Genomic DNA, 27,101 nt, shown 5'->3' on the forward strand with positions numbered 1-27,101 from the left:
ATTGACCAATTAAGAATGACTTGTATCGGGGCGGGTGTTGGTTGTGGATGTTGATCTGTATTTTCCAGTTACACACACTTTTTCACAGTGTTGGTGTGATTGAAATGTGGCACACTCATGGTGCCACAATTAGATCAGTACAGATATCTCACAGGGTTGTGTGATGGAGGAGATTTCAGAGATGGGGTGGTTAAGTCTAGAGGTACAGGGTCGGAAGCTCAGTTTTGGGTAAAGGATGGCAGTAATGTTGTGAAATTAACTTCACTTCAGATAGTTGCTCGGGAGAAGGATAGCGCGGTTAGGGAGTGAAGTTTGTATTGGGGCAATCTCTCTCGTGTGTATGTATATATTATGTGTATATATATCACTCTCTATCTCTCTTCACCCATTGTGTCCAGAGTCTTGTGAAGGCACAGAACAGGCGGCAGGTTCCCTTCCCTGAAGGATATTACTGAACCTGTCTGATTTTTGTGACAATCCAGCAGTTTCCATGGTCACGTTTTCCTAGTGCCTGCCCCACAAATTACCAGATTCATTCAGCTCAATTTCACAACCTGCCTTTGTGTTCTGTGGGTTCTCTCTCACGCCCTTTTTTCTGTTTTAAATCAATTTCACAGGGTTTTAGAAGGGGAGGATTTGCAGTCAGGAAACAGAAATCAAACATCACATCAAAATCTGACGGGGGTCACCTAATTTATCATAACCTGAATTTCATCGGATTTTGAACATGGAAGGAAAAAGCACTGTTCACAGTGGAGAGAAACTGTACGTGTGTTGTGTGTGTGGACGAGGCTTCAGCCAGTCAGCTGGCCTGTCGAGACACAAGCGCAGTCACAACAGGGAGAAGGTGTGGAAATGTGGGGACTGTGGGAAGGAATTCACTCATTCATCTGCCCTGCAGAATCACCAGCGACTTCACAGTGGGGAGAGACCGTTCACCTGCCCCGAGTGTGGGAAGGGATTCACTCGGTCGGCAACCTTGCTGAATCACCGGCGTGTTCACACTGGGGAGAGGCCATTCACCTGCTCTCAGTGTGGGAAGAGATTCACTCAGTCATCCCACCTGCTGACACACCAACGTGATCACACTGGGGAAAAGCCATTCACCTGTTCCGTGTGTAGGAAGGGTTTCACTCGGTCATCCCACCTACAGACGCACCAGCGAGGTCACTCTGGAGAGAGGCCATTTATCTGCTCTGAGTGTGGGAAGGGATTAATTCAATTATCCAACCTCTTGGTTCACCGGCAGGTTCACACTGGGGAGAAGCCATTCACCTGCTCCGAGTGTGGGAAGGGATTCACTCGGCCATCTGACTTGCTGATACACCAGCGAGTTCACACTGACGAGAGACCTTTTAAATGCTCAGACTGTGGGAAGTGCTATAAAAGTTCCAGCCAACTGATGTCCCATCAACGCGTTCACACGGACGAGAGACCGTTCAAGTGCACTGACTGCGGGACTGGGTTCAGGAGATCAACAAACCTGACTTCACACCGGGGAGAGACCGTTCACCTGCTCCGAGTGCGGGAAGGGATTCACTGATTTATCCACCCTGCTGAAACACCAGCGCACACACACTGGGGAAAGGCCATTCACCTGCCCTAAATGTGGGAAGGGATTCACTCAGTCAGCCAACCTGCAGAGGCACCAGCGAATTCACACTGGGGAGAGACCATTCACCTGTTCCCAGTGCGGGAAAGGATTCATCGAGTTATCCAATCTGCTGAGACACCAGCCAGTTCACGAGTAACTACCACAATTTGGTTTTGCTGTTAACCACATCCATGTTCACTGGGATCTGGGTGTTTTTCTTCCTCCTCTTCCCATTTTACTTGGAATCACCACAAAGCTGCTTCACCATCTCCTCCTGTCAGTCACCATTCCTCTCCCAATCCCATTGTATTTCTGTCTCTGTCCACCACATCTTTCCATCTGGTCTTAGACATTCCTCCTCTCCTTCTTCCTGACAGTCCCATGTCCATCACTCCCCTCACCACATTTCCTCCCTCACTCTCCATAACAGATGTCCAGACCATTTCAATCTCTTCTCCACTACATAGAAAGATAAAAACTAGAAGCAGGAGTAGGCCATTCAGCCCTTCGATCCTGCTGCGCCATTCATTATGATCATGGCTGATCATCGAATTCAATATCCTGATCCCTTTAGTCCCAAGAGCTATATCTAGTTTCTTCTTGAAATCACACAATGTTTTGGCCTCAACTATTTTCTGTGATTGTAGATTCTTCCTTTTCAAGTTCAGTGATAATTTTCTATCACCGAATATTCCACTGCACATCTTCCAATTACTCCAGCCACAGCTAATCTGTTTCTTCATTTCCAAATTTCCATCTCCTCCCATCACTGACCCCAAGTACTTGAAGCTACTCATATTCTTCAAGTCTTCACCCATAATCTTTACACCTTCACTCTGATCCCCTTCCCTAATCTCAACTTGACAGGGAGGGAAATTGGATCTTTGGTTCATTAGTGTCCTTGAGGGAGGGAAATCTGCCATTCTTACCTGATCTGTACAGACTTGAAACGTTAACTCTGTTTCTCTTTCCACAGATGCTGCCAAACCTGCTGAGTTTTTCCCAAATGTTCTGTTTTATTTCAGATTTCAGGCATCCACAGTAATTTGGGTTTACTTAATCCAATCTTCTTATTGCATTGACCTTCCTGATATTCTTCTATCATTTGTCTTAAAAAATACCTTTGTGCTCTGTTTCTGCTGATGTTGATAAACTCGATCCCTATCATATGTGTTAATATTCTGGATAAAAGTCAAATAAATCAGCTTTGTGTTGGAACAGCCAGTGTGGTTAATAATTTTAATATCTCTAACACAAGTTAGCTCTTTTTAAAACATCCTCGGTATCCCCAGTCTCCTCCATTCTTGCCAAAGCAACGAGTGTGAGGAGCTCATGGAATCATAGAATCCCTGCAATGTGGAAGGAGGCCGTTCGGCCCATTCAGTCTGCACCAACTCTCCAACAGAGCATATTACCTCGGCCCTATCCCCATGCATCCATCATGGCCAATACGCCCGACCCACATATCTTTAGACACTAAGGGGCAATTTATCATGGCCAAGCCACCTAACCTGCACATCTTTGGACTGTGGGAGGAAAGCAGAGCACCCATAGGTAACCCCCACAGACTTGAGAACGTGCAAACTGCCCACCTGGTCTGGAATTGAACCTGGGTCTCTGGCGCTGTGAGGCAGCAATGCTACCACTCTGCCTCTGTGCTGCCCCATTGTCACTAAGATTGAGACAATCTGATCAGCTGCCTCTGCTGCTTTCCTCCCTTCCACTACCCCGGAAGTTCAAAATTGTTCTGAAGATCTGCCCAGCCCAGGCCTTAAACTGACTTCTTTCTTCAGTTTCTCTCCATCTCCCCTTATCCCTTCAAGAGCTAATCTTGTCCATGAAACCCATCTTCCGTTCTATTCACTCTTTCCCACTAAACTGCCAACCATCCAGAGAGTTCTGGAGGAGGGTAAGTTTATGGAGAATGGAAGATGGGGGATCGGTCAGAAGAGCGTTGGAAAAGTCAAATCTGAAAGTAACAAAGGCAAGATGAGAAGTTCAGCAGCAAATGAACTGAGGCAGGATGGATCTAATTGTCTTAGAGGTGGAAACAGTAATATTAGAGACGGTGAGGATATGTCGCCAATAGCTCAACTCGAGGTCAAATAGGAAAGGAAGATTGCAATTGGTCTGGTTCAGACTGTGGTCAGGGAGGAGGATAGTATCGCTGATGAGGGTGACACAGTTTGTGGGGTGCACGGTGGTGGAGTTCATGGACCTGAGTATTAACCCTGCACCTGGAAACTAACTTGTGATTCACCTGCCAAGGCACCCAGATTGCTCTGTACCTCAGAGTTCTGTTTGTGATATATATAAATGATTTGGAAGAAGATGTAGCTGGTCTGATTAGTAAGTTTGCGGACGACACAAAGATTGCTGGGGTTGCGGGTAGTGATGAACATTGTCAGAAAATACAGCCGAATATAAATAGGCTGGAAAATTGGGCGGAGAAATGGCAGATGGAATTTAATCCAGATAAATGCAAAGTGATGCATTTTGGGAGATCTAATGCAGGGGGGAGCTATACAATAAATGGCAGAACCATCAGGAGTACAGACACACAGAGGGATCTGGGTGTGCAAGTCCACAGAACCTTAAAGGTGGCAGCACAGGTGGAAAAGGTGGTGAAGAAGGCATATGGCATGCTTGCCTTTATTGGACGGGGCATCGAGGGTAAAAGTTAGCATATGATGTTGCAGTTATATAGAACGTTGGTTAGGCCACATTTGTAATACTGCGTCCAGTTCTGGTCGCCACACTACCAGAAGGACGTGGAGGCTTTGGAGAGAGTGCAGAGAAGGTTTACCAGGATGTTGCCTGGTATGGAGGGTATTCGCTATGAGGTGTGATTCAGTAAACTAGGGTTGTTCTCCCTGGAAAGACGGAGTTTGAGGGGCAACCTAATAGAAGTTTATAAAATTATGAAGGGCATAGATAGGGTGAACAGTTGGAAGCTTTTTCCCAGGTCAGAAATGACAAACACAAGGGGTCACAAGTTCAAGGTAAGGGGGGCAAGGTTCAATACAGATAAGTATGGGAAAGTTTTTTACACAGAGGGTGGTGGGGGCCTGGAATGCACTACCAAGCAAGGTGGTTGAGGCGGACACGCTAGGATCATTTAAGACTTATCTAGATAGCCACATGAACAGACTGGGAATAGAGGGATACAAACGGATGGTCCAGTTAGGAACACATGATCGGTGCAGGCTTGGAGGGCCAAAGGGCCTGTTCCTGTGCTGTATTGTTCTTTGTTCTGCAATTCATTTAAATAAGCTGCTGCTTTTTCTGTTCTTTCTGTCTGAGTGGACAAGTTCACATTTTCCCACGTTATACTGGATCACCAGTCTAATACCTGGGAAGGTGTTGTGTTATTGGGAACGGTTGAGCCTGTACTCATTGGAGTTTAGAAGAATGAGGGGTAATCTTTTTAAGTTTAAATTTTATTTATTAGTGCCACAAGTAGGCTTACACTAACACTGCAAAGAAGTTACTGTGAAAATCCCCTAGTCGCCACACTCCAGTGCCTGTTTGGGTACACTGAGGGAGAATTTTGTTTGGCCAGTGCGCCTAACCAGCACGTCTTTTGGACTGTGCGATGAAACCGGAGCATCTGGAAGAAACCCACACAGACACGGGGGGAATGTGCAGAATCCGCATAGACAGTGACCCAAGCCGGGAATTGAACATGGATCTTTGGCACTGTGAGGCAGCAGTGTTAACCACTGTGCCACCGTGCTGCCCAAGGTAGCTTGACAGATGAAGAGAGGTTATTTCCCCACATGGGCAGAATGCCAAATATAAAGGGTTTCTCATTTCTAATGGAGAGGAGGAGAAATTTCTTCCCTCAGGGGGTCTTTGGAATTATTTTCCCCAGGGAGCAGTGGAGGCTGCGTCAGGCTGAGTTAGGCAGATTGTTATCCACAAGAGTTATGGCCGACAGGCGGGAACGTGGAGTTAAGGGCACAATCGGATCAACCATCATCTTATTGAATGGAATGGCAGGCTCAATGGGCCGAATGGTCTATTCCTCCTACTTTCCATGATGTTATGGTCTCTGTGTTGAGGACAGGAAGCATTATGTATTGATCTGTCAATCAACATGAATTAGCATCTTCAGGAGTGTTGGAGGGACAGCAGACTGAGAATGGAGGAAAAATAGACAGATTTACAGCTTTGGGGGAATGAGAGGACAGATTGTTCCAGAGAAACTAAAACTGTCTGTTCTGAATTTTTATCCTACACTAATAGTGGTGACTTTTGTGAACTCTTTTTACAGGATATTAGAAGGGGAGAATTTTGAGACAGAAATCTCAAAACAAACATCAAGATCTGAGCCACTCAATTCACTGGGATGTGAAACCATCGGCCATTCTAACATCTGTGTGACTGGAAAATCACCGAGACACACACACACCTGATTGAGAGTGTTCCAGTGCACTGAGTGTGGAAAGAGCTTTAACCAGTTACACAGTCTGAAAAAACATCGCCATTCACAACGGGAGAGACTGTACCCGTGTTCCATGTGAGATTTAACTGATTGTTTAACCTGGAGAGTCACAAGGACACCGGCACCATGGAGAAACTGTGGAAATGTGGGGACTGTGGGAAGGGATTCAGGTCCCCGTCTGAGCTGGAAACTCATCGACGCAGTCACACTGGGGAGAGACCATTCATCTGCTCCAAGTGTGGGAAGGGATTTGCTCAGTCGTCCACACTGCTGACACACCAACAGGTTCACAGTCGAGAGAGGCCATTCACCTGCTCTCAATGTGGGAAGGGATTCACTAATCCATCCCTTCTGCTGAGACACCAGCGAGTTCACACTGGGGAGAGGCCGTTCATTTGCTCTGACTGTGGGAAGGGATTTAAAGACTCCTCCACCCTGCTGACACACTGGCGAGTTCACACTGGGGAGCGGCCGTTCACCTGCTCAGAGTGTGAGAAGGGATTCAGTGATTTATCCACCCTGCTGACACACCAGCGGGTTCACAGCGGAGAGAGACCATTCAGATGCTCCCAGTGTGGGAAGAGATTCGCTCAGTCTTCAAATCTGCAGAAACACCAGCGGGTTCACTCTGGGCTGAAGCCGTTCACTTGCTTTGAGTGCGGGAAGGGATTCCGTGATTCATCTCACCTACTGAGACACCAGAGAGTTCACACGGGAGAGAGGCCGTTCACCTGCTCAGAGTGTGAGAAGAGATTTACTCACTCATCCACCCTGCTGACACACCAGCGAGTTCACTCTGGGGAGAGGCCATTCACCTGCCGTGACTGTGGGAAGGGATTCACTCAATCTTCGAACCTGCTGAAACACCAGCGAGTTCACTCCGGGCAGAAACCATTCACCTGCTCCGGGTGTGGGAAGGGATTCAGTGATTCATCCCACCTGCTGAGACACCAGCGAGTTCACAAGTGATGACAGGGGTTGGATTCTGCTGTTATTGCTGCTGTTAATCACATCCAGGACTGAACCATGTTCATTCTGACAGTTGGTGAAGTGGGAGGGTCGGAGGGTTTTGCTCAGCAGGACTGGCCAGTCTTATGTCTTCCAGTGGGCTGATGCTCTTCGAGCCTGGGAGAGCACATTTCCACTGAAATGATCCACAGAAGCAGATGTGGTGTATTCATTTTATCCTGGATAGTAAATAGTCTTTCCTATCACTACAGGTGTCTTGTCTTTCTTCCATCCTCGTTCTCAGGGTTGGCCGCACTCTGAACAATCTTTCTCCACTGATTTCTCAACTGCCCTCACTGCCTATCCCATCGAGAGACTAGTCCACATTCTGATATTATCCACCCGTGCCATCTTGGGCCTTCCTTGCACACATTTTCCAGGTGTTTTGCCTTGCAGTCCCTCTTTTTCCAAATACTCATAGAGAATCATAGAATCCCTACAGTACAGAAGGAGGCCATTCAGCCCATTGAGTCTGTACCGACCACAATCCCACCCAGGTCCTATTGCCGTAACCCCACATACTTACCTGCTAATTCCCCTGACACTCGGGTCAATTTAGCATGGCCAGTCAACCTAACCCACACATCTTTGGACTGTGGGAGGAAACTGGAGCACCCGGAGGAAACTCATACAGACACCGGGAGAAAGTGCAAACTCCACACAGGCAGTGACCCGAGGCCGGAATTGAACCCAGATCCCTGGCGCTGTGAGGCAGCAGTGCTAACCACTGTGCCATCCCTCCCTATTTACAACACATGTCCAAAATAGGTGAGCTTCCTGGATGTCAGAGCCTCAGACAGATTCCTGTGAACACCAAAAACAAAACCCCCAAAGGAAAATTACAAATTTCAAAACAGGATGTGGTTCTGGGGAGAAATGAAGCACTCCAGCCCCCACATTGCCCACTGGTCATGGAGGATCTTAGTCATGCTGATGGACACCATGTGTTCCACTCCAGGGACACCCGACTGCGAACATCACCGTGAAAGCGGCTCAACCGCCCACTGCCTTAATCCATTCATGGCAAATACTCACTGGGTAAAGAGGTTTCTCATCAAATCTCTACTCGATTATTGAACCCCTTGAACATCTTGAACATTTCCATTGTGTCAGGGTGGCAATAATTGTGTTTTGGGTGAATCCCATGGAATCTCCTCTGGAGAAGCTTTCCTGGTAAGTGTGTCTGCCTGGTTATCATCACTCTCTTCACTAACTCCTGCTGCTGATCTACCTTCACTTTACAAATAGCAATTTGTCCCAAACACATCACACTTCCCACCCCGAGAGTCTGTGTGAACAGGGAGGAATATGTTTGAAACATAGAAAATAGGAGCAGGAGGAGGCCATTCGGCCCATCGAACGCACTCCACCATTCATTTGATGATGGCTGATCATCCAGTTCAATAGCCTGATCCCACCTTCTCCCCATATCCTTTGATCCCCTTCACCTCATGCGCTATATCGAACTGTTTCTTGAAAACATAAGTTTTGGCCTCGACTATTCCCTATGGTGGCGAATTCCATAGGCTGACCACTCTCTGGGTGAAGAAATTTCTGCTTATCTCCCCAAAACAGTCTACCCTGCATCGTCAGACTGTGACCCCCTGGTTCTGGGCAGCCCCACCATTAGGAACATCTTTCCTGCATCTATCCTGTCTGGTCTCAGATCTCCACCCTGGGATTCCCGGTGTGAACAGGGTGGGATGTGTTTGGAGACAGGATGTCCCAGTTCTCCAGTCTGGAATTCTCAGTGTGAACAGGGTGGGATGTGTTTGGAGACAGGATGTCCCAGTTCTCCAGTCTGGAATTCTCAGTGTGAACAGGGGGGGAATGTGTTTGGAGATAGGATGTCCCAGTTCTCCATCTTTAAAAGGTCAAAGAGAGGACCAGCTGGATTAAATGGTGTTGCTTTATGACATAATTTCATTGCCTGGTAACTAACCGCCCGGAACCCAGCTCATTATGGGCTGGGAGTGTTTGGTGGGGCAATGCAGATGGAGTTTTTCTACTCACTGGCACTGTTTGGTGTGGCTGCTCTGCATGATTTCCACTTCAGAACATGAGCATTAAATTTTGATTTGATTTATTATTGTCAAATATATTGGGATACAGTGAAAAGTATTATTTCCTGCACGCTATACAGACAAAACATACCTTTCATAGAGTACACGGGGAGAAGGAAAGGATAGGGTGCAAAATATAGTATTGCAGGTACAGGTAGGGTGAAGAGAAATGTCAGCTTAATAGGACCATTCAAGAGTGTGATGACTTTTGGGAAGAAGCTGTTCTTGAGTCATTTGGTACATGTTTTCAGACTTTTGCATAAATTTACCGAGAAAGTGGTGATGAGCTGCCTTCCTGAACCACTTCAGTCCATGTGGTGTAGGTATATCCATAGTGCTGTTAGGGAGGGAATTGCAGGATTTTGATCCAGTGACAGTGAAGGAACAGCGATATATTTCCAAGTCACAATGGCATGTGGCTTGGAGGGGAATTTCCAGCAGGTGGTGTTCTCATGTGTCTGCTGTCCTTGTCCTTCCAGATGATGGTGGTTGTGTGTGGGGGAAGAGATTGACTCAGTCATTTATCAGCTTTGTTTATGGGAATACATTTGTTGATAATGGATCCACAGCTTTTTGGTATTTTCCTAATCCACCACAAACAAGTTGCCTCCTCATAACTTTGCGGTTACCTCTGTTTAGATTTAAGACCCTAGTTTCAGATTGAGTAACATTGTTTTCAAACTTATTGTAAAATTCTATTTTAAATTCATTGTGTCTTTCAATCTCGATAAACCTCACGAAAAACAGATTATTTCTGATCATCATCACATTTCTGTTTGTGGAGGCTTACTGCGCATAGAGATACCCTGAGGTTGTGAAAGGCACTATATAAATAAAAATTCTTCCAACTGCAGCCCACTTGCTGTGGTTATCAGCAAATTCCTTTACACACAAAGAAGAAGAATGGCCTCTCCCAGTGTGAACTCGCTGGTGTCTCAGCAGGACCAATGAATCTCTTTTCACACACTGGGTAGGTGAACGATCTCTCTCCAGTGTGAACTTGCTGATGTGTCAGCAGGTGGGATGACTGAGTGAATCCCTTTCCGCACTGGGAGCAGGTGAAGGGTTTCTCCCTGGTGTGAACCTGCTGGTGTCGCAACATATTTGAAAATTGAGTGAATCCCTTTTCACACAGGGGGCAGGTGAATGGCCTCACACCAGTGTGACAGCATCGATGAATTTCCCGATCAGAGAGATAATAGAATCCCTTCCCGGTATCCCCACATTGTCCACACGGACTTTCCCTGTTTTGGTTACACTTTTGCCTTCCCATATCAATCGATTGAATCCAGATGTGTATTATCTCCAGACAGGAGACAATACGCATCTCTTTAACCTGTCTTAATGCTCTCTCCACTCACATTGTTTGTACCTTAAAGACTTGATTTGCTGTAAGTATTCGCATTCCAACCATTATTCTGTAAATTGAGTTTGTGTCTCTGTGCCCTGTTTGTGAACAGAATTCCCACTCACCTGAAGAAGGAGTTTAAGGCTACGAAAGCTTGTGTGGCTTTTGCTACCAAATAAACCTGTTGGACTTTAACCTGGTGTTGTTAAACTTCTTGCTCTTTCTGTACTGCAGGGTTTCTTTGATTATCCAATCTTTTGGTCATCTGTGCTAATATATCCTGATGTATCTGGATGTTCCTGTGAAATGCAGTGGGATGATTTCTGATGTTAAGGATTTTAAATAAATAGAAGTTGTTGTTGGCTGTAACCCTGACCTCCTGCTTTACAGCAACCCATTGATTTCAATCTCTGAGGCTTTGCTCCTGCGGCTTTGCAGCCTGAGCCTAGCATTGGCACTGCGCATGCTCCAGCTCACAATGCCCTGGGAGTGATTGACGGCGGCTCTGGACCAATAGAAAGAGAGGGCGGGACTGGATGGCCGAGCAGTAAGGCTGGTCCTCCAGCCAATCGGAGTGAACGAGGGGCGGGTCCAGACCAGAACACTCCTGTTGTGACTGAGAACATGCGCAGTGCCGATGAGAACTCACGATCGAGGCGGTTGTGGAAATTATCAGCCGGTGAGATACCGTGGGATGGGTCATGAGGGAGGGAGGGAGCCGGCGGGTAGGTTTGGAGGCCTCATAAACATCCCGTGTGGGCCGAAGCTCCGATGCGGAGTTTGTAGCGGCGGAAGCTGCTCAGGCTTTTCTCCGAGAGAGGCCCGTGTAAACAGCCGCCATATTTACTGGGGATGGTGTGCGGTCTGGTGCATGCGCAATGAAGGAGTGCTGGGAGGTTCCAGACGTCACAATGGAATGGGTGAGGGTCCCAGATGAGCTGAGACTGGGGGAGTCGGGCGATGTCACTGAGGTGGAAGAACAAAGAACAGCACAGGAACAGGCCCTTCGGCCCTCCAAGCCTGTGCTGACCATGATGGCCTCACTAAACTTAAAAAAAACCTTCCGCCCTTACTCGGTCTGTATCTCTCTATTCTGGTCAGAGTGCGAGTTAATTATTCATCATGGAGTGCGGTTACAAGTGGTGTACCTCAGGGATCTGTTTTGGGGCCACTGCTGTTTGTAATATTTATTAATGATCTGGATGAGGGTATAGTTGGGTGGATTAGCAAATTTGCTGATGACACCAAAGTCGGTGGTGTGGTAGACAGTGAGGAAGGGTGTCGTAGTTTGCAGGAAGACTTAGACAGGTTGCAAAGTTGGGCCGAGAGGTGGCGGATGGAGTTTAATGCGGAGAAGTGTGAGGTAATTCACTTTGGTAGGAATAACAGATGTGTTGAGTATAGGGCTAACGGGAGGACTTTGAATAGTGTGGAGGAGCAGAGGGATCTAGGTGTATGTGTGCATAGATCCCTGAAAGTTGGGAATCAAGTAGATAAGGTTGTTAAGAAGGCATATGGTGTCTTGGCGTTTATTGGTAGGGGGATTGAATTTAGGAGTCGTAGCGTTATGTTGCAACTGTACACAACTCTGGTGCGGCCGCACTTGGAGTACTGTGTGCAGTTCTGGTCCCCACATTACAGGAAGGATGTGGAGGCTTTGGAGAGGGTGCAGAGGAGGTTTACCAGGATGTTGCCTGGTATGGAGGGGAGATCCTATGAGGAGAGGCTGAGGGATTTGGGATTGTTTTCGCTGGAAAGGCGGCGGCTAAGAGGGGATCTTATTGAAACATATAAGATGATTAGAGGTTTAGATAGGGTGGATAGTGATAGCCTTTTTCCTCTGATGGAGAAATCCAGCACGAGGGGGCATGGCTTTAAATTGAGGGGGGGTAGTTATAGAACCGATGTCAGGGGTAGGTTCTTTACCCAGAGGGTGGTGAGGGATTGGAATGCCCTGCCAGCATCAGTAGTAAATGCGCCTAGTTTGGGGGCGTTTAAGAGATCCGTAGATAGGTTCATGGACGAAAAGAAATTGGTTTAGGTTGGAGGGTCACAGTTTTTTTTTTTTTTTTTAACTGGTCGGTGCAACATCGTGGGCCGAAGGGCCTGTTCTGCGCTGTAATGTTCTATGTTCTATGTTCTATGTTCTATTCCCTCCCTATTCATTATCCATCCAGATGCCTCTTAAATGTTGCTAGTGTGTGTTCCCACCACAGAATATTGAATACAGGAGCTGGGACGTCTTGTTGAAGTTGTACAAGACATTGGTAAGGCCACGCTTGGAATACTGTGTGCAGTTCTGATCATCCTGTTATAGAAAGGATATTATTAAATGAGAAAGAATGCAGAAAAGATTTACGAGGATACTACCGGGGCTTGATGGTTTGGGTTATAAGGAGAGGCTGGATAGACTGGGACTTTTTTCTCTGGAGTGTAGGAGGCTGAGAGGTGATCTTATAGAGGTCTATAAAATAATGAGGGGCACAAATCAGCGAGATAGTCAATATCTTTTCCCAAAGGTAGGGGAGTCTAAAACTAGAGGGCATAGGTTTAAGGGGAGAGATACAAAAGTGTCCAGAGGGGCAATTTTTTCACACACAGGGTTGGGAGTGTCTGGAACAAGCTGCCAGAGGTAGTAGAGGCGGGTACAATTTTATCTTTTAAAAAGCATTCAGTTACTTACACGGGTAAGATGGTGCAGAGGGATATGGGCCAAATATGAGCAATTGGGATTGGTTTAGGGGTTTTAAAAAAAGGGCGGCATGGACAAGTTGGGCCGAATGGCCTGTTTCCATGCTGTAAATCTCTATGACTCGATGACCTCCTCTGGTAGCGCGTTCCAGACACCCACCACTCTCTGCGTGAAAAACTTCCTCATTCACATCTCCCTGAAACTTTCCTTCTCTCACCTTGAACCTCTGTCTCCTTGGAAGTAGGCAGCCTTGATGATGATCTGAATATGTGGTTGGAAGCTCAACCTAGGGTGAAATATTTCATCCTGGTTGTGAACAGCCTAGTTCTGCCTCAGACAGTTGCCAGGAAGAGGGATAGAGTTGCTAGCGAGGGAGTGGAATTTGCAGTGGGGACTGAGCACAATGGGTTCAGTCTTCCCAGTAGTTACATTAAAAAAAAGTTCATGTTCTTTTAGTACAGGATGTCAGACAAGTCAGCATGATGTGTGAGTTGTAGGGGAACTTGGAGTTGATGGGGTTCCTTTCTAACCTACTACCCTGGTCCTTGGTCATGGAGGTTGAGGGTTTGGGAGATTTTGTCAAAGTTCTTGTTGAGTTGTAGATGTATAAAATCCCTCTCCTTCACCCCCGCTCTCTCCTATTTCTCTTTGTCTCCTCCCACAGTGTCCACAGTCTTGTGTAGATCCAGACTGGGTGGCAGGTTTCATTCCTTGAAGAACATTGGGGAACCAGTTGGATTTTTATGACAAGCCAGCAATGCCGGCCCCACAAATTCCCAGATTCCTTCAGCTCAATTTCACAAGCTACCTTTGTCTTTTTGTGGGTTCTCGCTCACTCCCTTTTTTCTGTTTTATATCAATTTCACAGGGTTTTAGAAAAGGATTTGGAGTTTGGAAACTGAAACCAAACATCGTATCAGAATCTGATGGAGTCGGCCAATTTATTGTAACCTGAATATCATTGCACTTTGAACATGGAAGAAAAATGCACCATTCACATTGGAGAGAAACCATACATGTGCTCTGTGTGTGGACAAGACTTCAACTTATCATCTGGTCTTTCAGAACATAATTGCAGTCACAACAGGGATTTAGCATGGACATGTGGGGACTGTGGGAAAGGATTCGATTTCTCATCCCAACTGGAGATTCATCGGTGCAGTCACACTGGAGAGAAGCCATTCACCTGCTCTGAGTGTGGGAAGGGATTCAATAGGCCATCCCACCTAGCAAGACATCAGCAAATTCACACTGGGGAGAAACCATTCACATGCCCCGAGTGTGGGAAGGGATTCAATAGACCATCCCAGTTAGCAATGCACCAGCGAGTTCACACTGGGGAGAAACCGTTCACCTGCTCCCAGTGTGGGAAGGGATTTGCTGACTCATCCAATCTGCTGAGACACGAGCAACTTCACACTGGGGAGAGACCGTTCACCTGCTCCCAGTGCGGGAAGGGATTCACTAACCAATCTTATCTGCTGACATACCAGCGAGTTCACACTGGGGAGAGGCCTTTCATCTGTTCCCAGTGTGGGAAAGGATTCGCTCAGTTATCCACTCTGCTGTTACACCAACGGGTTCACACTGGGGAGAGACCGTTTACCTGCTCCGAGTGTGGGAAGGGATTCACTCGCTCAGCCAAACTGCTGATACACCAGCGAGATCACACTGGGGAGAGGCCGTTCACTTGCTCTGTGTGTGGGAAGGGATTCACTCAGTCATCCAACCTGCTGACACACCAACGTGTTCATACTGGGGAGAAGCCATTCACCTGCTCTCAGTGTGGGAAGGGATTCAATAGGCCATCCCGCCTAGCAATGCACCAGCGAATTCACTCTGGGGAGAAACCGTTCACCTGCTCCCAGTGTGGGAAGGGATTTGCTGACTCTGCCAATTTACTGAGACACGAGCGTATCCACACTGGGGAGAGACCGTTCACTTGCTCTCGGTGTGGGAAGGGATTCATTAACCAATCTTACCTGCTGATACACCAGCGAATTCACACTGGGGAGAGACCATTCACCTGCTCTCAGTGTGGGAAGGGATTCACTCAGTCATCCCATCTGCTGACACACCAGCGAGTTCACACTGGGGAGAGACCTTTCATCTGCTCCCAGTGTGGGAAGGGATTCAGTACGCCATCCCACCTAGCAAGGCACCAGTGAATTCACACTAGGGAGAAGCCGTCACCTGCTCCCAGTCTGGAAAGGGATTTGTCACCCCAGCCAATCTGCTGAGACACCAGCGAATTCACAAGTAACTATTGTGGTTGGATTTTTCCTGTTAATTTTCAGATTGAACCATGTACATTTGGGCCTGTTTCTGCTGAATTGAAAAAAAACTCCAGCTCTGTTATAGATGTTAATATAATTGATCTTATAAAGGGAGGATCTGGGGTCAGGAAGCTCACACAAAACATCAAATCAGCATTGGATGGAGCTGCACAATTTAAAGTAAATTGAAAAGCAGGAAACTTTGAACATGGAAGGAAGCAGCACCATTCACAACTACAGTCACATTCGGGAGAAACCGTGGAAATCTAGAGACTGTGAGGAGACATTTCAGTTACCCGTTTGACCTTTTTATCATTTCCTAATTCAGTGCATTTCTTATTTACTAGATTAGTATCATAATAAATGTAGCGACGCTGTATCTTTCAATCAGAGTCATCACGGCACTGAAGGAATACATTCGTTTTCTCAAACCCATTTGATTCTCTGTGGACCAGTAACACAGGCTTGAAAAACATCACACCATTCACAGCTGGGAGAAACTGTACACGTGTTGTGTGGGTGGATGAGGCTTCAACTGAACATCCAACTTGGAGAGACACAAGACACCAGCACCATGGAGAAACTGTGGAAATGGGACTGTGGGAAGGGATTCAATTATCCATTTGCACTGGAAACCCATCAATGCAGTCACACTGGGGAGAGGCCGTTCACTTGTGCTGACTGTGGTATGAGGTTCACTAACTCCATTCTGCAGGAAGAACAGCAAATTCACACTGGAGAGAGGCCACACACCGGCTCTGACTGTGGGAAGGGATTCACTTAGTTATCCACTCTGCAGAGACACCACAGATTTCATACGGGAGATAGGCCATTTATCTGCCCTGACTGTGGGAAGGGATTTAGTCGATTATCCAAGCTGTGCAACCACCAGCAGGTTTGCACTGAGGGAGACATTTCACTTGCTCCGAGTATGGGAAGGGATTCACTCGGTCATCTCACCTGCTGACACCAGGAAGCTCGCACTGGGGAGAGGCCATTCACCTGCTCCAAGTGTGGGAAGGGATTCACTGAGTCATCTTGCCTGCCTACACACCAACAAATTTACACAGAGAAAGATCATTCGTCTGCCCTGATTGTGGGAGATTCCCCGAGTGATCCAACTCCTGTTTAAACATCACGGCAATCACTCCAATTCAACCTATTATCTGCTCCAACTCTGGGTGTTACCTGTATAATTTGAAGTTAAAAATATATAGATGGAGGGCATTGATTAGATGATTTTGAGTGCAACTAACTTGCTGACATAGAGTGGAGTTAGGAGTTATATACCTGCAATGCTTCACTCTGTAAATAAAACTATTCCAAGTACAGATTGGCTCCAGTTTCTTCCTTCACCATAAGACTGTCAGGATTATAACATGGAAACAGAGAATGTTTGTCTCATGGTGAAGTTTGAAAACTAAAGGAAAGTATATTTCAGACAGAAGATTACAATCCCAGGAGCTTTTGTGGGAAATGGCTGAAAGCAAGTGGGAATTGTCAGGGTCTGATTACCTGCCGAAATCTGAACCATATAACCAGTGGAAGAATGAAGTGGACACAGGTTACATCCCCACGAAGGAGGAAACAAGGTCTGGTCTTGGCCTTGTCACTTACTAACAAAAAGAAAATCATAAACAAAATATTTTGTGATCTGGATGTCCATCAGTTCAATACAGATGAAGTCTTGGATCTTCTGTTCAGGTTCAATGATGACATTGACAAGATAGATGATCCACTGGATGCCTATGAAGCATGGTCAGACTTAGACACATTTCAAATGAGGGTAAAAATATCGTTAGCAAATTATGATATCACAACAAAAGGCAGATTTCCACACCAACAGTCAATCAACTTCACTCCTCTGCTGGATAGTTGTGTCCCCTTGAAAATTTGAGGGTGTCTTGTTCAGGACCCCTTTCTGGAAAGGCTGACGTGAACAAAGATGCAGATTTTCACACCAATAGCCAATCAGCTTTGCTGCTGTGCTGCCCTCTGCAGGAATGCATTGAGCTCATTAGGGAGGGGTGCATTGGTGCCTGCAATTCTATATGCCTTCATTTTGTAGCCTGTTACATCTTTCAAAGTTGATGGGAGGCCATGTGGCTAGCCTGGGACTCTAGCTTGGTCCAGTATTGACTCTTGGCGTCTTTGATAGCTCTCTGTAGATTGTATCTGGATTTCTTATATAGGTCAGGGTCACATGACTTGAATGCTTCAGGCTTGGACTTCAGCATCAGTGGATATCGTTGTTCATCCATGGTTTCCAGTTGAGAAACACATGGATTTTCTTCTTTGGCACACAGTCTTCTATGCACTTACTAATAATGTCAGTTACTGAGATGGCGTACTCATTCCAGTTCATTGCTGAGTTCTTAAATATTGACCAGTCCACAGACTCGAAGCAGTCCCATTGGCGATCACCCGATTCCTCAGACCAACATTATCCATGAAGATTGTCATCAACATCAGGAAGCATAGTCAAGAACATGCCCCTGTCTACATCAACAGTGGTGTAGTTGAAATGGATGAGGGCTTCAAGTTCCTCAGTGTCCAGATCACCAACAACCTGTCCTGGTCCCTCCACGCTGCAGAGTTAAGAAAGCCCACCAATGCCTCTACTTTTTCAGGAGGCTAACAAAATTTGGCATGTCTGCTATGACTCTCACCAATTTTTACAGATGTATCATTGAAAGGATCCTTTCTGGATGTATCACAGCTTCGTTAGCCTCCTGCTCTGACCAAGATTGCAAGAAACTACGAAAGGTTGTGAATGTAGCCAAGTCCATCATGCAAACCAGCCTCCTATCCATTGACTCTGTCTACACTTCCCACTGCCTCGAAAAAGCAGCCAGCATGATCGAGGATCCCATGCACCCTGGACATACTCTCTTCTACCTTCTTCTGTCAGGAAAAAGATACAAAAGCCTGAGATCACATACCAATTACTCAAGATCAGCTTCTTCCCTGCTGCCATCAGACTTTTGAATAGACTTACCATATATTAAGCTGATCTTTCCCTACACCCTAGCTATGACTGTAACACTATATTCTACACTCTGTCCTTTCTTTCTCCCCAAGTACTGTATGAACGGTATGTTTTGTCTGTATAGCGCACAAGAAACAATATTTTTCACTGTATCCCAATACATGTGACAATAATAAATCATATCAAATCAAATGTTCTGTCAGGAATGGTGATGGTGGAATTGGAATTCAATAAAAATATCTAGAATTAAGAATCGACTGATGACCATGAGACTGTTGCCAATTGTCGCAAAAAACCATCTGGTTCACTAATGTCCTTTGGGAAGGAAATCTGCCGTCCTTATCTGGTCTGGCCTCTAGAGCCACAGAGGGTCCACTGAAATGGCCTAGCAAGGCACTCAGTTCAAGGGCAACTATGGATGGGCAGTAAATGCTGGAGTGCCAGCGACACCCATGTCCCATGAATGAATAAAAGAAAACTTGATCATCCCATTTACTGACATAACAACAATCATATCAGGGGGAAACCATTCAGATACATCACCTGCAAAGGGGTCCATTTAGTTTTTCCACCTGTTATCATTCCAGCTCTAAAAGTTCAAAGCAATTGATATTCACTCAGTGCATTCTTTGTGCTCAGGAGCTGTTAAAATGTTCTCTTTGAGAGAAAAAAGACACTTGTTCACACCACCTGCTGAGATTCCAGTAACTTCACACTTGACATTTAGAATGTTTTTTTGCTTTTAATAAAATCCAAAATGGAACTATGGAGAAGGTCCCACACGTTTGGATGCTGTGTCGCTGACTTAATTTCCTGATATCTATGACTCCGTTGTAATTGGAGCAGAAAATATCACTGGTCAATGGTGGTGCTGGTGCCCAGCATGCACCGAGAGTGAGAATACGCCCTATCTTCAGTACGCAGAGCCGCTCTGACTGGAGCATGCGCAGTGCTGGTGATGACAGTGGCCGGACGGGGTGGTGTGGGAGTCGCAGGGAAAGCAGAGATTAATTGGAGACAGCGGGTGAGTGAGGTTAAATGGAACCGGCGGGTGAGAAAGGAGGCTTCATAAACATCCTGTGTAGGAAAGGGAAATTCATAGAAACCGGGTGTGGGCCTCAAACCGCAAATAAGAAGCCCGAGGCCCTGGGTGATTGTTCTCGAAAGATGTTGGTTGTAAAATCAATGGGCAGCGCAGCCGCCATCTTTATTGGGATCAATATCAGCCATCTTTGTCGGGAGCATTTGGGCAGCAAGGCACGTGTACGGTCGCCATCTTTGTGGGGGGCGTTAGGCAGCAAGATGCATGTATTTATGGGCCTCAATGGTTTAATCTCACTCCTATTTCTTATGTTCTTATAGGGGCCGAAGTCTTGTGTAGACGAGACCAGGCAGCAGGTTCCCTTCCTTGAAGGACGTCAGTGAGCCAGTTAGGTTTTTAACAATGAACCAGCAGTGTCCATAGTCACTTTTTCTAGTTCCGGCCCCACAAGTTACCAGATTCATTCAGCTCAATTTCACAACCTGCCTTTGTGTTTTTGTGAGTTCTGTCTCACGCCTTTTTTTCTTTTTTTAATGTCAATCTTTAGATTTTGCAGTCATGAAACACAAATCAAACACATCAAAATCGGACGGAATCGCCCAATTTATTGCAGCTTGAATATCGGAGAATTTTGAACATGGAAGGAAAAAGAACTGTTCACACTGGAGAGAAACCGTGCAAATGTGGGGACTGTGAGGAGGAATTCCGATCCCCATCTGAGCTGGAAACTCATCAGCGCAGTCACGCTGAGGAGAGGCCAGTTACCTGCCCTGAGTGTGGAAAGGGATTCACTCGATCATCAGGGCTGCTAACACACCAGCGAATTCACACTGGGGAGAGGCCGTTCATTTGTTCCCAGTGTAGGAAGGGATTCACTCGATCGTCAGGGCTGATGCAACACCAGCAAATTCACACGGATGAGAGACCATTTAAATGTCAAGACTGTGGGAAGGGCTATAAAATTTCTGCAAATAAGGTGCGCCATCAGCGGGTTCACACTGATGAGAGACCATTCAGGTGCTCCCACTGTGGGATCGGGTTCAGGGGATCAGAACAACTCACTGAACACCAGCGAATTCACACCGGAGAGAGGCCATTTACCTGCTCATTTAAATTTCTAACATATCAACAAGCACTGTGTGTATGTTTGTGTGAATAGAGGGCTTTTCAAAAATCCTGGGGTTAATTTTAAATTGTTGTAATGTGTCGTTTCGAAAAGCTAAACACACTCCCAGTTTTTACTGAATTATTTGCATCCCTTTAAACAAGCTCAGAAACTAGGAAACAATGAGACTTTGATTTCATATTTTATTTCTATTACATAGCTCATTACAGACCAAGACCATGAGATGACTGGATACTCACAGGAGGATTCATCAGTCAGAGTTTTGAGCGAATTATTCCTCATCTGGTTAGTCTGGTCGAAAGTAGACCTGGTTAAGAACCCTAAGTTTTTGTGTATTTAACCCTTTTGGTTTTAATAAGGTCTCGATAACTCGATGGTAACATGCTAACATTTCCTGTTTTTATAAACTGAAACACCAAAACCATTAATTCATCTTGTAAAAGTAAATAGTGAGTCTGTGTGATATCATCAATTCCTTTTCTCATGCTGTCTACCTGAATGGTTCATATCTTTCTGAAAGAATTAGTGATGCCTTTGTCTTTGGTTCTTTAGCCAGTGGTTTGGAGTTGCGAACAAGCATTGTCTATTCTTTCAGATCATTCGTCTATTCATGTTTGTATACAGGTTCTAATCTTATCTTCAATATTATCTCTTAGAACCTGATTCATTTACAAATCCTTAATTTATTGTAAGTGTGTTTACTATTGAGAAAAGTTGAATAAAGTTATTAGAATTATTTAGGTGTTCCCTGTCTGGCCTCCCTCTGTCTACATTCCCCATCTCAAGGCTCAAGAATATTATTTGATTTGATTTATTATTGTCACATGTATTCATATACAGTGAAAAGGTATTGTTTCTTGCGCGCCATACAGACAGAGCATACTGTAGATAGAGAAGGGAAGGAGAGGCTGCAGAATGCAGTGTTACAGTCATAGCTAGGGTGTAGAGAAAGATCAACTTAATACGAGGTAGGTCCATTCAAAGTCTGACAGCAGCAGGGAAGAAGCTGTTCTTGAGTCGGTTGGTAAGTGACCTAAGACTTTTGCATCTTTTTCCCAATGGAAGAAGGTGGAAAAGAATATGTCCGGAATGTGTGGGATCCTTGATTAGGCTGGCTGCTTTTCTGAGGCAGTGGGAAGTGTAGACAGAGTCAATGGCAGGTTTGCGTGATGAACTGGGCTCCATTCACAACCCTTTGTAGTTTATTGCGGTCTTGGACAGAGCAACAGTCATACCAAGCTGTATTGTTCCTTTTGTAGTTTCAAAACTTTTCTCTGGGTCAGTGCAAACATTGAATTGAATTTATTATTGTCACATGTATTGGTATACAGTGAAAGGTATTGGAAAAGTGCAGAATATAGTATAATTTCCTGAATTAATCCATGCTTTCTGTGCTGAGTGAACCCATCTCAGAGACAAATGTTGAGCTGTTTGCTCCACACTGCAAGAAGACTCACAACACCAGGCTCCACAGCCACAGGGCTCCATCTGTTTGCCCCCACACCCACAGGGCTCCGTTTGCTCCACACCCACAGGGCTCCATCTGTTTGCTCCGCACCCACAGGGCTCCATCTGTTTGCTCCGCACCCACAGGGCTCCATCTGTTTAAAGCCACAAACAGAAAGGTCCAGTTTTCTCCTGAACTTTTGACACAATAAGAAGTTTAACAACACCAGGTTAAAGTCCAACAGGTTTATTTGGTAGCAAATTTGGGCGGCACGGTAGCACAGTGGTTAGCACTGCTGCTTCACAGCTCCAGGGTCCCGGGTTCGATTCCCGGCTCGGGTCACTGTCTGTGTGGAGTTTGCACATTCTCCTCGTGTCTGTGTGGGTTTCCTCCGGGTGCTCCGGTTTCCTCCCACAGTCCAAAGATGTGCGGGTTAGGTTGATTGGCCAGGTTAAAAATTGCCCCTTAGAGTCCTGGGATGTGTAGGTTAGCGGGTAAATATGTGGGGGTAGGGCCTGGGTGGGATTGTGGTCGGTGCAGACTTGATGGGCCGAATGGCCTCCTTCTGCACTGTAGGGTTTCTATGATTTTTTTTCTATGAAAAGCCACACAAGCTTTCAGAGCTCTAAGCCCCTTCTTCAGGTGAGTGGGAATTCTGTTCACAAACAGAGCTTATAAAGACATAGACTCAATTTACATGAATAATGGTTGGAATGCGAATACTTACAACTAATCAAGTCTTTAAGAAACAAAATAATGTGAGTGGAGAGAGCATCAAGACAGGCTCTCTCCACTCACATTGTTTTGTTTCTTAAAGACTTGATTTGTTGTAAGTATTCGCATTCCAACCATTATTCATGTAAATTGAGTCTGTGTCTTTATAAGCTCTGTTTGTGAACAGAATTCCCACTCACCTGAAGAAGGGGCTTAGAGCTCCGAAAGCTTGTGTGGCTTTTGCTACCAAATAAACCTGTTGGACTTTAACCTGGTGTTGTTAAACTTCTTACTGTGTTTACCCCAGTCCAACGCCGGCATCTCCACACCTTTTGACACAAAGCAGCTTTCACAATGATGCAGAGTTTCAGCCAATGAGGGAGATCTGGGCTCAGCCCCGCCTCTCATTCACGCCGATTGGTTGGAGGACCAGCCTCTCCCGCTCGGTCCTCCAGCCCCGCCCCTCATTCACTCCGATTGGTTGGAGGACCAGCCGCTCCCGATCGGTCCTCCAGCCCCCCCCCCCCTCTTCCTATTGGTCCGGAGCTGCCGTCAATCAGTGCCCGGGCATTGTGATGTGGAGCATGCGCAGTGTCATTGCTGTCCTTGGCGCTTGTTTGTCCCGGAGAAGCGGAGCCAGCGTTAGGCGGTGGCTGGGAGGATTTGGAAACACTTTGTGGATCCGCAAACCCTTCAGAATCATTGTCAGCTCCCTGGTTTGCAGCTGCGGGGCTTCTCCCTCCCTCCCTCCCGGGAACAGGCCCAGGTTAACGGCCCCATCCTGGCTCAGCCACTGGAGGATGGTTCACATCAGAGGATGGGGGAGGGGGACAATAAATAAGAGGTTACACTTTGGCCTCAAATCAATGAGGACTCTGATCTCTGGGAAGGAAGGAAACCCTGGGAGGTGGGCGGGGAGGATTCACAAACACCCGCTGGAGGCCCCAACACCCCCAATAAGACCCATTGGTTTTGTCAGTCTGCAGACAGGAGCTGGAGAACTGAACCCAGACAGAGGAGAGGGAGGGAGAAAACTGGGAGTGGAGGAAAGAGATGGTGAGATGGGTTTGGATTTCAGCCCAGGGAGGAGGGAGAGTGTGTGGGACGGGGATTTACTGATTTGGGGGAACAAGAAAGGAAAAAGTGTTCCAGAGAAACTAGAACTGTCTGTTCAGAGTTTCTATCCATACTCTATATCATTTTCCTGAATTTCTTTTGCAGGGTGCTAGACTGGAAAAGCACTGAGACACACACACACACCCATCTGAGTGTTCCAGTGAACTGACTGTGGAAAGAGCTTTACACAGCCTGAAAGAACATCACACTATTTGCAGCTGGGAGAAACTGTACACGTGTTGTGTGTGTGGACAAGGTTTCAACTGATCATCCAACCTGGAGAGACACAAGGACATCGACAACATGGAAAAACCATGGAAATGTGAGGAATGTGGTAAAGGTTTCAAATATTCATCCCTGTTGGAAAATCATCGACGCATTCATACTAGGGAGAAGCCATTCACCTGCTTTGTGTGTGGGAAAGGATTCACTCAGTTGTCCTGTTTCCAGTCACATCAACAAACTCACACTGAGGAGAGGCCGTTCAGCTGCGCTTCCTGTGGAAAGAGGTTCAAGTCTTCATCCAACCTCACTGCACACCAGCGAGTTCACACCGGCGAGAGACCATTCAGCTGTTCCGAGTGTGGGAAGGGATTCACTCGATCCTCCCATCTGCTGGAACACCAGCAAACCCACAGCGAGGAGAGGCCATTCAGCTGCACCAATTGTGGAAAGAGGTTCAGGTCTTCTCCCAATCTCATTGCCCACCAGAGAGTTCATTCGGGGAAGAAACCGTTCACGTGCTCTGTGTGTGGGAAGGAATACACTCACCCATCCAACCTGCTGATACACCAGCGAACTCACACAGGGGAGAGGCCATTCACCTGCTCCGTGTGTGGGAAAGGATTCATAAAGTCCTTTAACCTAGTGATACACCAACGCACTCACACTGGGGAGAGGCCATTCACCTGCTCTGTGTGTGGGAAAGGATTCACTCAGCCATCTAACCTGCTGACACACCAGCGAATTCATAAGTAACTGCACTAGTTGGATTGTTATTTTTGCTGTTGTTAATCACATTTAATACTGATAATCTGATAATATTTGGCCTGCTCCTGCTGATCTTAACAAACTCTATAACTGGCTGGCTCTTAAATATCTTGGCTGTGTTGCAGATTTTCAGAGCTGTAAAGTCCCTGTTTGAAAGCACCATCTGTGATGCTTTCCCTTGATCCAAGAACACCGTCTCCTGGAAGTTCACCTCCAATTCTTCACCACCCTGACTTTGAAATATTTTTGACCATCCTGCACTGTTACTGGCACAAAATCCTGAAATTTCATTCCAAATAGCACTGTTGGTGCACCTACACCCCAGGACTGCAGCTGTTCAGGAAACTAGCTCAACACCATCATTCTTTCAAACCTGAATATCATCGGCCATTGAATGTGAAAGGAGAAATGTCCGCCTTCTGTCTGTGGGAAAAGGTTTTAAACATCAGTGTGACTGGAAAAGCACTGAGACACACACACACACTCGAGTGACAGTGTTCCACTGAAGTGACTGTGGAAAGAGCTTTAACCAGTTACACAGTCTGAAAAAAACATCACACCATTCACAGCGGGGAGAAACCGAACACAGGTTCTGTGTGTGCACAGGTCTTCAACTGATTGTCCAACCCGGAGAGACACAAGGACATCGGCACCATGGAGAAACCGTGGAAATGTGGGGATTGTGGGAAACGATACAGTTACCCTTCTGAACTGGAAATGCATCGACGCGCTCACACTGGGGAGAGGCCGTTCACCTGCTCCACCTGTGAGAAGGGATTCAGTCAGTCATCCAGCCTGCTGACACACCAGTATGTTCACACTGATCAGACACCTTTCAAATGTTCTGACTGTGAGAAAACATTTAAAAGCAAAAAGTATCTGCTGAGGCACCAACACATTCACAGTGAGGAGAAGCCATTCACCTGCCCCTTGTGTGGGAAGCGATTCACTGCTACATCCAACCTGCAGAAACACCAGCGAGTTCACACTGACAAGAGACCCTTTAAATGTCCAGACTGCGGGAAGTGCTTTAAAACCTCTGGTGAAGTGACTTGTCATCAACGTGTTCACACTGACGAGAGACCCTTTAGATGCTCTCACTGTGGGACTGGCTTCAGGCGATCATCTGAACTCACTGTACACCAGCGAATTCACACTGGAGAGAGACCGTACACCTGCTCTGTGTGTGGGAAGAGCTTCATTCAGTCATACCACCTGCTGAAACACCAGCAAATTCATTCCGATATAAAACCTTTTCAATGTTTTGACTGTGAGCAGAGCTTTAAAAGCAGCAATGGTCTCATGATGCATCAACGAGTCCACACTGGGGAGAGGCCGTTCACCGGCTGTGTGTGGGAAAGGATTCACTCAGTCATACAACCTGCTGAAACATCAGCAAATTCACTCTGATATAAAACATTTTATATGTTTTGATTACGAGCAGAATTTTAAAAGCTGCAATGGTGTAATGACACACCAGCAAGTTTATACAGGGGAGAAACTGTTCACCTGTTCTGAGTGCAGGACTGGATCCACTGACTTACAGCAAATGCTGAGACACCAGCAACTTCATGAGTGTCTGTAGGGGTTGGATTCAGCTGCTTTTGCTGCTGTTAATCATATTGAGGACTAAATGTATGGGTTAATCCTAAGGTGTGTGAGAAATGTGACCCAGCCGCTCTCTTCCAAAGTTCAGAGCTCCGAGACATGGAACAGAAGCTCCTTTACAACTGGGTTTAGAGTCAGGAAAAACAACGATGAATGCTGGAAACTAAGATTTTAGTCCAGGAGTCAGAGATTACCCAAAAAGGGGGTCGGTGTCATTGGTGATTTTGAAACATTTTATTCAGAAGCAACAGTTATGAAAGCTTCAAGTTTTTGTGCCCAGATCACCAACAACCCGTCCTGGTCCCTCCAAACTGACGCTACAGTTAAGAAAGCCCACCAACACCTCTCCTTTCTCAGGAGGCTAAGGAAATTCGGCATGTCTGCTACGACTCTCACCAACATTTACAGCTGCACCATAGAAAGCATCCTCTGTGAATGTATTACAGCTTGATATGGCTCCTGCTCTGACCGAGACTGCAATAAACTACAAAGGGTTGTGTCTGAAACCCAGCCCATCGAACATCGCTTGAGCCAGAGTCAGGGTCAGATCAGCTGAAGCAGTTAAAGGCAGTTGGATCAACAGTTAGTTCTTAACTCTGCCAGCTTCAGATGTGCCTTCAGAGAACTCACCATTCAACCTG

At 46.3% G+C, this 27,101-nt stretch overlaps 4 protein-coding genes across 5 annotated transcripts; all 4 read left to right on the forward strand.

Moving 5' to 3' along the window:
• The first annotated feature begins 707 nt into the window (after positions 1-707).
• LOC144480990 (uncharacterized) lies at positions 708-18,600 on the forward strand. The gene is given in 3 exon segments (XM_078200615.1): positions 708-1,014; positions 6,344-7,006; positions 14,315-18,600. Coding segments are annotated over 3 exon segments (2,028 nt in total). The 5' UTR covers positions 708-727; the 3' UTR covers positions 15,393-18,600.
• Positions 11,035-21,328, forward strand: LOC144480987 (uncharacterized). Of its 2 annotated transcripts, none has more exons than XM_078200613.1 (2): positions 11,035-11,139; positions 20,007-21,322. In XM_078200613.1, the coding sequence occupies exon 2, from the start codon at positions 20,097-20,099 to the stop codon at positions 20,616-20,618; it is 522 nt and encodes a 173-aa protein (XP_078056739.1). In that variant the 5' UTR covers positions 11,035-11,139; positions 20,007-20,096; the 3' UTR covers positions 20,619-21,322. The 2 variants fall into 2 exon arrangements, with proteins under 2 accessions (XP_078056739.1, XP_078056738.1); XM_078200612.1 differs by lacking the exon at positions 11,035-11,139 and adding an exon at positions 19,372-19,441 and having other exon boundaries at positions 20,007-21,328.
• Positions 21,329-24,140: 2,812 nt separating this feature from the next.
• Positions 24,141-25,122, forward strand: LOC144480984 (uncharacterized). Its single transcript, XM_078200609.1, has one exon. The coding sequence runs from the start codon at positions 24,166-24,168 to the stop codon at positions 24,838-24,840; it is 675 nt and encodes a 224-aa protein (XP_078056735.1). The 5' UTR covers positions 24,141-24,165; the 3' UTR covers positions 24,841-25,122.
• Positions 25,123-25,569: 447 nt separating this feature from the next.
• On the forward strand, positions 25,570-26,437 carry LOC144480713 (uncharacterized). Its single transcript, XM_078200305.1, has 2 exons — positions 25,570-26,202; positions 26,297-26,437. The coding sequence occupies exons 1-2, from the start codon at positions 25,570-25,572 to the stop codon at positions 26,435-26,437; spliced, it is 774 nt and encodes a 257-aa protein (XP_078056431.1).
• Positions 26,438-27,101: the final 664 nt, after the last annotated feature.

The sequence above is a fragment of the Mustelus asterias genome, chromosome 30, assembly GCF_964213995.1.
Source record: "Mustelus asterias chromosome 30, sMusAst1.hap1.1, whole genome shotgun sequence".
Taxonomy (NCBI): domain Eukaryota; kingdom Metazoa; phylum Chordata; class Chondrichthyes; order Carcharhiniformes; family Triakidae; genus Mustelus; species Mustelus asterias.